Consider the following 12,667-nt stretch of genomic DNA (forward strand, 5'->3'; position numbering starts at 1 on the left):
AAAGAAACACATCAATGGCTTGCCTCCTGCACGTGCCCCAACCAGGGCCAGGGATCCAGCCTGCAGCCAAGGTACATGCCCTTGACCAGAATCGAACCTGTGACCCTTCAGTCTGCAGGCCGACACTCTATCCAGAGCCAAACTGACTAGGGCTGGTCTTATCACTTTCGATTTCTTGTCCCCACTGGACAGTATGTCACGCACTGAAAGCCACCCCCCACGTAGCTGCTCCTTTCAACGCAGGAAATGCGCTTCCTCCCAGCACCTCGCCCAGTTCCCGACGCAGGGCCCCGCACACACAGGCCGCCAGCACGCGTTCCCGAGGAGTTCCACGTCCCCTCTCTGCCATGAGGTGCCAAAAAGCAATCTTCACCCCAAAAGGAAGAAGAGGAGCAGGGGGGTAGAGTATTAAAGGCCCAATAGGCCCCAGCCGGTTTGACTCAATGGGTACAGCATCAGCCCGCAGACTGAAAGGTCCTGGGTTCGATTCCGGTCAAGGGCACGTACCTCGGTTGCAGGCTCCTTCCTCCCCAGCCTGGGCCCTGGTCAGGGCATGTGCAGGAGGCAACCAATCGATGTGTTTCTCTCTGCCTTGCCCTCTCTCTTCCACTCCCTCTAAAAACAATGAAAAAATATCCTCGGGTGAGGATGAACAAAAAAAAGGCAGAGCAGCCCTGAGACCTCCCTGCGAACGATCCACTGTGGACACATGTCCGAGAAGCAGCCGACAGGGGAGCAGAGCTGCTTTCAAACTCTTCGTGGCAAGAAAACAGACTGTCATTTCCTCCCCGTTTCTGATTAGATTCAGTGCATTCCAGCCAGGAAAGTGGATTCTGATTTCAGGCCAAAATGAGACGCAACCACAGACAGAGTTCAACGTATTTTATCATTTTAATCTACAAAGTGTAACGTGTTCATAAAGGCTTTGAATAAATAGATTAAGGCTCGAGGTGATCTCTGTTCTGAGTGAAGGGGGGGTCCGCTTTCTCAGATCCCAGTGAACATCCAGGATCTTTCCAAACAGAAACATCTGCCCCCCGACAGCACATGACACAAGACAGGAGCCCAGTTCCCCATCGGCAGACCCTCCCGTCCTCCTCTTTCCTCCTCTAGCTGACGGGCACAGAGTGAGACGAATTTCCACAAGAGAATGCAGTGGCCGGTGTGACCTGCAATGCTTGCTTTGTCAGTAATGAGCTGTCACTGAGTCACCCGGACGGTCAGTGACACAGCCGACAGAGAAATAAAGCTCCGCCAAGAGGCTCAGAAGCTCCCAAAACAGCAGAAAAGGCTGCCAAAGAGGCCGGGAAGGAAGGAAGGGCGCCGTGAAGTGTCAGTTCCGATACATCGCTCGCCGGCGAATCCCACAAACCCCGGATGGAGGGCGCGGACCATTCCCCAGCTGTCAGGCCTCCCCGGCTCGGAGTCCTCTCGCAGGAAACACCGTGAGCGTCTTCGCTGGGACCCTCCGTCACATGCTCACCCCGAGTCCTGGCAGGAATGGCCCATCCCCGGGTGTCAAGGATGCCGCCAGGCACCTCCTAACCACCTGAGCAGAAACCCCACCATCAACACCGACGGCCACCAGGTGTCCCTGCCTATGGAACTGGCCACTGGTCCCAGGTGCCTGGGGACCACCCGCAACGCAGGCAGGAGCAGAGGTGCCTCCTTGCCAGAGAAGCAAAATGCTGGCCCTGGGCCCAGGATGGGCGGGTCCCTCCAGAGACCGTCTTAGATGGACTCCAGAATCCAGTCGCTGCCGGAGAGGGCCCCTGAGGGCAGGGCCGGGTCCCTCGGGTCCCTGGGCGGGCCCCGCTGCCTCCCGTCAAGGAGCGAGCTAGGATCCTGGAAGAACTCCTCCTCCTCCTCGAAGAAGCCGTTCTCCAGGGCGTAGGTGCCGTCGGGGCTGGAGGCCGCCTGGCACGCCCCCTTGTATTCCTGGATGGACTCGTAGAGGCTGTACAGCTGGCAGAGCAAGGACATGTCCAGCTGTCGGAGGCCGACCTTGGGAGACGGGGCGGGAGGGAGGGGAGAAAGGAAACATCAGTTCTGGAGGCTCACGTCAGGGGGAACCTCAGCCCCGCGTCTGGGCCTGCTCGGCCAGCACACGCCTCCCTCCCGCACCGACGGCTCAGAGCAGCGCCGGCACGGCCAGGGTTGAGACACCGGAACTGTGTGATGCCCACGCCTCACACTTGACTCCGTGAGGCAGGGAAGGGTCACGCCTGTGGAATTTAGCCGGCACGCCCTGCACTGCACGGGCCGGTGGCCCCGCCGGCTTCACTCTGGATGCGGAAGCAGAGACAGTGTGTCCTGACCTCTTGCTATGATCAGAGTCAGAGAAGCCCCTATGACAGTCACTGTCAGGTCTCTGGGACAGCACAGAGAGGAAGGGAGAGGGAGGGAGAGAGAAACATCAAGGAGGAGAGAGAATCGTGGATTGGCTGCCTCCTGCACGCCCCCCACTGGGGATCAAGCCCGCAACCTGGGCATGTGCCCTGACCGGGAATCAAACCATGACCTCCTGATTCCTAGGTCAACCGATGTTCAACCACTGAGCACGCCGGTGTAACCATTGCACATACAAATCTACTTTCTTAAACACCTTTTAAATAATTTGAAATAATTTTCTACCCGGCTTCCCCTTGAGAAAAAGCATCCGTCCTCTCCAGCGAATACCCTCAGGCCCTCGGGCTGTTCGAGAGGGCGTTCCGGTCTGTTCCCCGTCCAGCCCTGCCCTCTGGACTCTCTCCAGCTTCCCGGAGTCCTCCCTCTCCAGTGTCCGGGTGTGAACACGATGACTCAGCCTGTCCTGTCTAGGATTGATGACAAAGAACGTAAACTTTGATAACGTAAGTCACACCCTCCCAGAGTCACACCAATATCTGCTCAAAAAGTCACAGGAAGCCCTGGCTGGTGTGGCTCCATTGGCCAGAGCATCGTCGATGCCCAATCAGGGCACATACCCAGGTTTGGGGTTGGATGTTTGATCCATGGCTGGGATGCATTCGGGAAGCAACTGATGTCTCTCTCTTTCACCCCCTCCCTCCCTCCCTCCCTCTAAAAAAAAAAAAAAAAAAAAAAAAAAATCAACAAAAAATATATATTTTTTAAAAGTCATAGAAAATATTCATCTGGAAGCTCTCTCTCCTGAGTCACTTGGTTGCCAGTAGGTCACCTGGGGGATCCCAAGACAGTTCCCGGCTAGGAATGAACGGTGGACAAGACAGAAGGGGGGGAGGGGGTTCATGCCATCAGCCCACGCTGACCGTCACCTTCCCAGGCCTGGACTCACGGCTCTGCAGCCCTCGCCGGGTTTCAGAGGCTCTGACTCCCCAGGCTGTTCCCTTTAGGTGCCAATTGCCAGGGTGTCCCCAGTCTGGGAAGAGACTGACCGGGCTGGAGAGAGAACCTGCCTGTCCCCGCTGCCTGCAGCCGCCGCTGACTCACAGGCTGCCCGTCACCAGGCGGAGCGCTGGCCTAGCCTGGCTCACACCTACCACCCAACCCAGCAGATGCCAAGCCTTCAGGCGGACTGAGCAGGGCCTCGAACACTCACACACACACACACACACACACGCACACGCACATACGCACACATGCACTCCACGCCCACACACAGCCCAGCGTCCCTGCTTCTCCAGGCACTAAACTTCCTTCCATTTCCCGGAAACCCTCCCGCAGAGCTAGGATACGAGGTGAGTAGCTGCAGGGACAAACCTAGCCTCCCAGCCAGGACTCGCCGGCCTCAGCTGTGGGTGTTTAGACACTCGCCTGTGAATTTTCCAGAGGGAAGTTGGGAATCCCGAGGTGGCATTCTGTAACCTGTTGTTCTGTAACTGCACCTCGTGCAATGGGTCAGACTGAGCACCCCCCCCCACACACACACACACCTGGACTGTCCCCCACCTGTCCCCATCACACGTCTCAAAGCCTCCTTCCTGCCCGGCCGGCGTGGCTCAGTGGTTGAGCGTCGACCCATGAACCAGGAGGTCACGGTTAGATTCCCAGTCAGAGCACACACCCGGGTTGCGGGCTCCATCCCCAGTGTGGGGCCTGCAGGAGGCGGCCGATCCATGATTCCCTCTCCTCATTGATGTTTCTCTCTCTCCCTTCCTCTCTGAAATCAATAGAAATATACTGAAAAGAAAAAACACCTTTTGACAGATGGGAGCAGATGACACAAAACCAGGTCCCTCCCAAGTGCAGGTGGGAGGCGTGTGTGCTGGGAAAGCCTCCAGCAGGCGGGCCCAGCATCGGCCTCTACGCTGAAGGGCGCGGGGTCAGGGGCAGGACTGGGGTGGGGGGAGGGGGGCCGTGGGAAGGGGACCGGAGGACCACCCACCAGCACTAAACTGCAGGGGTCCTGCTTCAGGACAGGCTAACATCCTGTACGAGAAAGGATTCCTCATCCTTTCAGGAAAAAGTGTGTGTGGGGGGGGGGGGGGGCACCCACTAACTCCCACCACTGTCCCCAATCTACCAGCACAGGGGCCTGTAGTCCCACAGGTCCCTGGAGGCCGGCTGATCTAATTCACAGCTGGATTCAGGAAATAACTCCTTTGTTTTTCTTGTATGTTTGTTTGTTTGGTTAATCCTCACCCGAGGATATTTTCCCCCTGATTTTTAGAGAGCGTGGAAGGGAGGCGAAGAGACAGAGAGACACATCCATGTGAGAGAGACATCGATTGGCTGCCTCCCCCACGCGCCTGGACCAAGGCCGGGGCGGAGCCTGCAACAGAGGGACTTGCCCTTGACCGCAATCGAACCCGGGACCTTTCCGTCCATGGACCAACACTCTATCCACTGAGCCAACCCACCTAGGGCAGAAAAAAAAGTTGTTTTGTTTTTTTTTTTGAAAGCACACCTTGAAAAAATTCAGATAGGCTCGTGGAAGAAAAACCCAGAATTCTCAGATCCTGTGATTTGCTCCTCGTTCTAGATCTAGACCTTCGAGACAAGAACAGTCTGCTCATGCCCAGTGCTGGGAAGGGCCAACAGGATGCCTCCCTCCCTCCGTCCAGGCTGCCTGCTTCCCTCCTGATCGTTTCCTTGTCTTTCCCACAGAGCGCCCTGCACCTGCCCACACACACAGGTGTTCACCGGCCCCGACATCCACAAGGGGGCCCAGCCCGACCCTCCGAACGGCTTCCACTATTCACAATAGGCCGGCTGCACAGACTCGCCGCAGACAGGGCGGGGCTCCCAGCGGCGTTTCGGGGCACCCGGCTTCTGAATGACTTTGGAGGGTGTCATCGGGGAGGGAGTTGTTTCTAGCGTTCATAAAGTGACAACAGAAACATTACCACGAAGAAACAAGACTCAGCCCTAACCGGTTTGGCTCAGTGGATAGCGTGTCAGCCTGCAGACTGAAAGGTCCCGGGTTCGATTCCGGTCAAGGGCATGTACCTTGGTTGCGGGCACATCCCCAGTGGGAGATGTGCAGGAGTCAGCTGATCGATGTTTCTCTCTCATCGATGTTTCTAACTCTCTATCCCTCTCCCTTCCTCTCTGTAAAAAATCAATAAAATATACTTTAAAAAAAAAAAGAAACAAGGTTCAGAAGATGAACCTTCAAAAGTTAAAGTTTCGTTTACTCATAATGAAGTATCACGAAAAACTTTCGGGTAATTTTTAGCAATAAAAATTGTACTAAAAGAAAAAGTCTGTTTTACTAAAGAAACTGAAAAAAAAAAGTTGGGCCCGGCCAGTGTGGCTCAGTGGTTGAGCACCGACCTATGAACCAGGAGGTCACGGTTGGTTCAATTCCCGGTCAGGACACATGCCCGGGTTTCCGGCTCCATCCCCAGCAGGGGTCGTGCAGGAGGTAGCCCATCAGTGACTCTCTCTCATCATTGATGTTTCTATCTCTCTTCCTCTCTCTCTCTCTCCCTTCCTCTCTGCAAGCCATAACAATATATTTTTAAAAATACTGCCCAGCTTTTAACCAGCTCACTAGCTCCCCTCGAGGGACTGGTTGTAGAGAGGACAATCTGGGCTGTACACACATTTGTGATCGATGCCCTTGTTTCTGGGGGGCAGGCGTGGACTGTTAGGGTGAGGGACTGAAGCTCTGAGGGGTTGCAGCCATGGCAGAGCGGGCGCTGGGCCAGGCCTGCAAGACTCCCTCCACCCAGTGCCCTCTGGCCAGCCCGTGCTGCCCGCACAGACCACACTGCCAGCCGTGGCAGAGCAAGCAGCTGAGGTCACAGGTGGCTTTTAGGGGGGGCTTTTCCTGAGACTTCTAGACGTTCTGCTATGAATGTGTGTTCACTGACAACAGGAGGACCCGTGACGTGATCTGTCTGCAATGCAACGCGTGAGTCAGCACTTACGGACGCTTGCGAGTGCGTCTTAGACTTGACGTGGTGAATGCCCCAAATCTAATGGAGTTGTCTCGCGAGGATCAACAGGGCCGGAATGGAAGCAAGCGGTGACCTAACAGATGGTAACCTGATTTCCGAATAAAAGATGTGTTGACAGAAGGACTCTGACCTGCATACTATTTAGAAAAGGAGAAGCAGGCCTCCCAGCTCCCCCATGGGCTGTGGTTCTGTCTCCTGCGCGACTTTCCCCGCCCCTGGGCCGAAATGTGCTGGTGCTACGTGACCAGCTTCACCTCCTGCCAATGCCTCAGTGTCGCCAAGCTGAGGACTGGACTGTGAAGAGCAATGGTCACCCACAGGCAGGAAAGAGACCAGATTGCACGCCTGCACTCCCAGATTAAGCCAGACCCGAAGCTCACCCCACCTCTGCACCTCCCAGAAATGCCTCTGGCTAGGGAAGGAGGTCTGAGTTGGGTTTTCTTTTCTTTTTTTTTTAATGTTTATTGATTTCAGAGAGGAAGGGAGAGGGAGAGAGAGAGAGAAACATCAATGATGAGAGAGAGTCATTGACTGGCTGCCCCTGCACACCCCCTACTGGGGATCGAGCCCTCGCAACCCGGGCCTGTGCCCTGACCGGGAATTGAACCAACCGTGACCTCCTGGTTCATAGGTCGACGCTCAACCACTGAGCCACACCGGCCGGGCATGCTCATTCTTTTAAATCTTGCTGGCCCGTTATATGACACCTCATTGTTTTAATTTGCAAACCTGTGGTTTTTATAAGGGATGTCAAATAGCCTGTCATTTCGCTTTAACGTTTCGGAACGTGGCTGTGATACCTCCAATTCTGAGTACAGTCAACAACCTCATAAAACACCCTCTTCTCACGGTCTCTAGCCTCCACACGCATTTCTGCAATCTTCTGCAGCTGGGCCTCTCCGGGCTGGGGCCCTGGCGTCCACAGGGGTCACCCCTCCCCTGGAGTCACCCTGGTCAGAGGACAGAACAGAGGCCCTCCCTTCTCCACCCTGACCCCAGTCAGGGACAGCCCTCCCTCGCCGATTCTTCAAGACAGGATGCTCATGCCTGCAAAACTAGGCCAGCGCCCAGCTCTGAGGGCCAGTCAAGGAGTGAACAGAAAGTATTCATAAAAACCGAAAAGACAGCCCTAACCAGTTTGGCTCAGTGGGTAGAGCGTCGGCCTGCGGACTCAAGGGTCCCAGGTTCGATTCCGGTCAAGGGCGTGTACTTTGGTTGCGGGCGCAACCCCAGTGGGGAGTGTGCAGGAGGCAGCTGATCGATGTTTCTAACTCTCTATCCCTCTCCCTTCCTCTCTGTAAAAAAATCAATAAAATATATTAAAAAAAAAAAAAACTGAAAAGACGCCCTCGCCGGTTTGGCTCCGTGGGAATGGATAGAGTGTTGGCCTATGGACTGAAGGGTCCCAGGTTCGATTCCCGGTCAGGGCTCGATTCCTGGTCAGGGCTCGATCCCCAGCAAGGGGGGTGCAGGAGGCAGCTGATCATGGATGTTTGTCTCTCTCCCTTCCTCTATGAAATCAATAAAAATATATCTTAAAAAAACCGGAAAGGCCGCCCATCTTAAAAATGCCTGTGGAACCCCAAGGAAGACCAGGGGTTTTCCGTCTCCAAGGTTCTTGGGGGGAGAATAAACATCTATGTTCACTGCCCGTGAAGGAATGAGCCGCAGGAGAGAAGGAGCAACCCGAAAGCCCGGCCTGCTTATCACCTGGAAACATCTGGAACATGTGGGCAAGGAATGGGGTGCCTAGGAGGCCGGGGCTCCGGAGGAGGAAGTGGGGCGAGCGGGGCGAGGATCTGACGCCGCCAGGCCCGGGGCTGGTTTCCTGTGCACGGGGCCGTGGTCTGTCGGCCGGCTTTCCTGCACGGGGCCCTGAGCAATTTCACTTTCACACCGGGGTCTGCAGTCTCCGTGGAGATAGGAGGGCCTCCCAGGAGCGAAAGGGCAAAGCTTCCGGTGGGAGTCAGGTGCACCAGGCTGTGGCCTTCTCCCCGAGCCCGCCCAGGGCATCCCTGCCCACCGGGCCTCTAAAGTCTACAGTTGAGCCTGGCCTGTGTGGCTCAGTGGTTGAGCATCAACCTATGAACCAGGAGGTCCCGGCACAGGCCCGGGTTGCAGGCTTGATCCCCAGTGTGGGGCGTGCAGGAGGCAGCCGATCCAGGATTCTCCCTCTTCATTGATGTTTCTGTCTCTCTCACCCTCACTGAAATCAATAAAAACATATATTAAAAAAACAACGATAGCCCTAGCAGGTTTAGCTCAGTGGATAGAGTGTTGGCCTACGGACTGAAGGGTCCCAGGTTCGATTCCAGTCAAGGGCACATGCCCAGGTTGTGGGCTCGATGCCCAGTAGGGGCTGTGCAGGAGGCAGCCCATCAACGATTCTCCCTCGTCATTAATGTTTCTCTCTCTCTCTCTCCCTCTCCTCTCCTCTCTGAAATCAATAAAAAAAAAAAACAACATAAAAGACATTAAAAAAAACAACTATAAAATAGACTTTGAGTGTCTATCACCTGGAGAAGTTACCAGATGAGGCCCAGACAGCACGGACATTGTGCTTAGCCAGGAGGCACCCCAAAATACTGACAGGATCCTCTCTAGGCGCTAGGACGGTGAGCAGCCTTGAACTGCTTTGCTTCGCTGCACTTTCCATAAAAAGCCGACGTCACCTCTGACTCCTTTTCATCACCTTCCCCGACTCTGAATATTGAATCAGCCATGCCTGCAGAGTCCGCTTCAGCGAAGGGTCTCCCGTCAGGTTCTTGTCCCATGTTCGCGGGTCCCCCACCGGCTGGAGGCTCTCACCTCCTCCGTGCACACCTGCGGCATCTCGCGCTCCCTCCTACTCCTGCCGTCAAACCCCAACTCCGTGCCATCTCCTGCTTCAACACCTCCCGGGCTATGTGAGGCTGAGCCAACCTTGGCCCAGGTCCCAGCACCTCTGGGGCTCCCCATGCTGTTCCCGGGGTGGGGAGGGGGGTGGGGGGAGGAACAATCCGTTCCTGCTCGCTGCCATGGCCTTTCCCACGTGAAAACCCTGTCGCCAGAGGACATTTCTCCATGGATTTTTAGAGAGAGTGGAAGGGAGGGGGAGAGACAGAGAGAGAAACATCCACTGGTGGCTTCCCGCACACGCCCTGACCAGGGCCAGGGATGGATGGAGCCTGCCACCCAAGTACGCGCCCTTGACCGGAATCGAATCTGGGACCCTTCGCTCTGAGGGCCGACGCGCCACCCACTGAGCAATCCGGCCGGGGCTAAAAAAAAAGGGGGGGGGGGACTCATCACATTCTGCCATGAATTCTAGCTGCATCCCTTGACACAGATGGGACCTCAGGCCCTCAGATGAAATAGATCAACACACTATTCTGCAAATAATTCCGTTCTTATCTCGAAAGCCTCTCCCCTCCTGCAAAGGGAGCTTAGGCCTGAGGTGACTGCTCAGCCACCCTCAGCCCCAAGTTAGCAAATCTCTTAAAAAAAAAAAAAGCCAAAACACCACGGGGACTTTCAAAGACCTGGAGGCCTGTTTCTAAAGCCCCCTCTTCTCTTTATCTCAGCCAACCATCAGACAGATAGACCTACCATCTCAGCCAAATATCAGACAGGCAGACAGGCCTACAGCGCAGTTTATTTTCTTTGTGCTTCAAAGAGACTTAGAGAGGGCCCTGGCCTGAGGCACAGTGACAAGGTTGGGCTGTACTGGATCCTGATCCCCCCCCCACCCCACCCCCCAGGGAACCTGGAAAATGACTTCCCAGCAGGGCTCTCTGACTCCCCAGCCGCCACAATCAGACTTCAGAGCATGTTTACAAAGCAGGGAGCAGACAAACAGGAGTGGCCCCGAGGGCTTCCTGTCTCTGATCCCGCAGAGGGGAGGGGGGAGGGGGGCCTTCCTATCTCACCCCCACATGTACCCTCCGCCTAAGTTCAGACTCTGCACACAGCAGGCAGAGGTTTACTATCGAATTCAAACCCAGCACTGGTTTCTATGAACGTGGATCCATCCATAGAAACTGCTGGGAATTGAAGTCATTCTGTAAGCAGCTTTGAGAACCTTCTCAGAGCGGCTTGGAAATGCGTCCATGCCCAGGCGCGGGGGGAGAAGGCAGTCCCTAATGGATGAAAAAGTGTGGAGGCTGCTTGGTCGTCTAGATTTAATGAAGTCTCGGTTCTGAGACCAGATGCGCTCCTTTAAGAAAAAGGATGCATCCCTTGGGTTTCCGGTCAACAATCTCCAGATGAAGAGTTAAAGGATTCTTGTGATAAATGTTTTGGGAAATGTATTATTCTTGGGACAGAGAGAAGCAGCCTTCGGATATATTTGATTTCCTACATTAAGTACCTACCTGGGCGAGGAGAGGGAAGGGGCCTGCAGGTTCTAAACACAGGGGCGGCGGGGAAGGGGATCGTGGCCAGCGAGAGGGTTGGAAAGGAGGCGGGTTTCCGTCCTCGCCTGGCCTGGCCGACGCTGGAGAAAGGCTCGCCGACACCTAAATCCCTGCCCTTGTCCTGCTTTTGGCGTCACCTAAACCGTGCGTCCTGCTCCACAGACACCTCATGCGCTCCCCCAGGGCTGAGCAAAACGAAGCCCCATTGTCCGGAGCCCAGACACCACCCGCAGGCCCGCGCGCTTCCCCCAGACCCGAGGGCGCAGCTGCCCGGCCGGGCGCGGGTTGGGGGCGCCTGGCCTCCACCACCATCTGCGGCCGCCCCCCACCCCCTCCCCCCGCCGTAATCGGACTCTGCACGCGCCGCCTGGGGAGCGGGGGAGGGGGCCCGGGCTGCTCCAATCCGCGGTCTACACTCGCTCGGACAAAGCTGCCCTCCTCGGGGCAGGAAAACGCCATCGCACACGGCTCTGCACCCCCCTTCCCCGGGCGCGCAGGGAGCCGACCCCGACTCGGGAAGTCGCTAGAGTTTCCGAGCCCGCGGGACTGGGGCGGGCTGCGGGTCTCTGAAAGCGGCCCCTGGAAAGGGGGGACCCCCCCAAAACAGGGCGGTGGGCCAAATCGTGAGCACACAGAGGGCAAGTCGAAGAGGTAGGGGAGCCCGGCCGGTGAGCTCAGGCGCTGGGCGTCGACCCAGGAACCAAGAGGCCGTCGGTTCGATTCCCGGTCGGGGCACATGCCCGGGAGTCGGGGACTTGCAGGAGGCAGCTCTCTCGTGACGTTTCTCTCTCTCTCCCTTCCTCTCTAAAATATCAATAAAAACACATTCGAGCAAGAAAAAGGGAAAAGGGGGCAGTGGAGAGGACAGTGCCCGTCTGCCCGGGCCGGCTCCGGGGGCCACCCATCCAGAGAGGGGCGGGTGGGCGCGGGGACTTCCGGAGCGGAGCGCGCGGGTGCCGCGACCTCGCCTCCCTCCCCGCCGCCCGCGGGGCCCCCCTTACCATCTCCTTGCGCAGCAGGGCGAGCGCGGCGTCCAGGTTGGGCGGCTTGGGGGGCAGCGCCGCGCTCCGGGCCCCGCCGCCGCCCGCGCCGCCGCGGCTCAGCTCGTCCTGGATGCGCGACTTCTGCGCGTACAGCCGCTCCAGGTGCCGCCAGCCGCCCGCCGCGCCGCCCGCCGCCGAGTGCAGCAGCCCGCTCAGGCTCTTGGGCAGCGGGGGCAGCCCGTCCACGCGCAGCCCCCGCGCCGCGCCCGCCGCCTCCCGCGCCCCGCCGGCCCCGCTCATCGCGCGCCAGGCCACGCGCCCGCCAGCGCGCCGCGGCCCGAGTCCAGGATCCCCCGCCCGGCCGTTCCCGGCGGCGCCCCACCCACTTCCCGCCGCGCCCCGCCCCGTCCCGCGCCCCGGGAGCCGCCCCCGCCCCGCTGACTTCCAGCCCCGCCCCCTCGGCCCCCGATCCGCCCAGCCCCGTGTTCCTCCCGGTGCCCCGCTCACTCCTAGCCCCGCCCCCTACCCTGGCCCCGCCCCCGGCCCTGGCCCCGCCCCGGCCCGTGCCCGCCTGCGCCCCTGTGCGCCCCTGTGCGCCCCTGTTCGGCGTCTGCCCTCGCTCACCTATCGCTTCCCCGGGGGGTTGGGGGGGCACCCCCTCACCTGTCGGGGGGGGCACCCCCTCACCTGCCCACGACCTCGCGGGACCGAGCCCTGCCCCGGCTGCCCCACTCCCGGCCGGGTGGGCTCCCCGAGCAGCCCCCGAAGCTGCTCATAGTGACCAGTGACCGAGGGGGCCCCCACTTCAGTGCGCCGGGGGAGGCCGGCTGGGGCAGGGGGCGGTGTCCAGAGGCTCCCGCTCCGCGAGCAGGAGATCGGAGAGAAAGTGGGGCCGTGGTCGCCGTCCCCGAGGCCAGGACCCACC

General features: G+C 58.1%; 1 protein-coding gene across 1 annotated transcript; it reads right to left on the reverse strand.

Moving 5' to 3' along the window:
- Window positions 1-868: 868 nt before the first annotated feature.
- FAM89A (family with sequence similarity 89 member A) lies at window positions 869-12,094 on the reverse strand. The gene is made up of 2 exons (XM_036354893.1): window positions 11,761-12,094; window positions 869-2,004 (listed from the first exon to the last, which is right to left on the reverse strand). The coding sequence occupies exons 1-2, from the start codon at window positions 12,040-12,042 to the stop codon at window positions 1,732-1,734; spliced, it is 555 nt and encodes a 184-aa protein (XP_036210786.1). The 5' UTR covers window positions 12,043-12,094; the 3' UTR covers window positions 869-1,731.
- Window positions 12,095-12,667: the final 573 nt, after the last annotated feature.

Source organism: Myotis myotis, unplaced genomic scaffold (genome assembly GCF_014108235.1).
Source record: "Myotis myotis isolate mMyoMyo1 unplaced genomic scaffold, mMyoMyo1.p scaffold_m19_p_21, whole genome shotgun sequence".
Taxonomy (NCBI): domain Eukaryota; kingdom Metazoa; phylum Chordata; class Mammalia; order Chiroptera; family Vespertilionidae; genus Myotis; species Myotis myotis.

Coding starts and splice junctions, on each gene's coding strand:
- FAM89A (XM_036354893.1), bottom strand. CDS start 12,042: ATGAGCGGGGCCGGCGGGGCGCGGGAGGCGGCGGGCGCGGCGCGGGGG. Junction 2,005..11,760: donor CCCTGCTGCGCAAGGAGATG/GTAAGGGGGGCC, acceptor CCGTCTCCCAAG/GTCGGCCTCCGACAGCTGGA.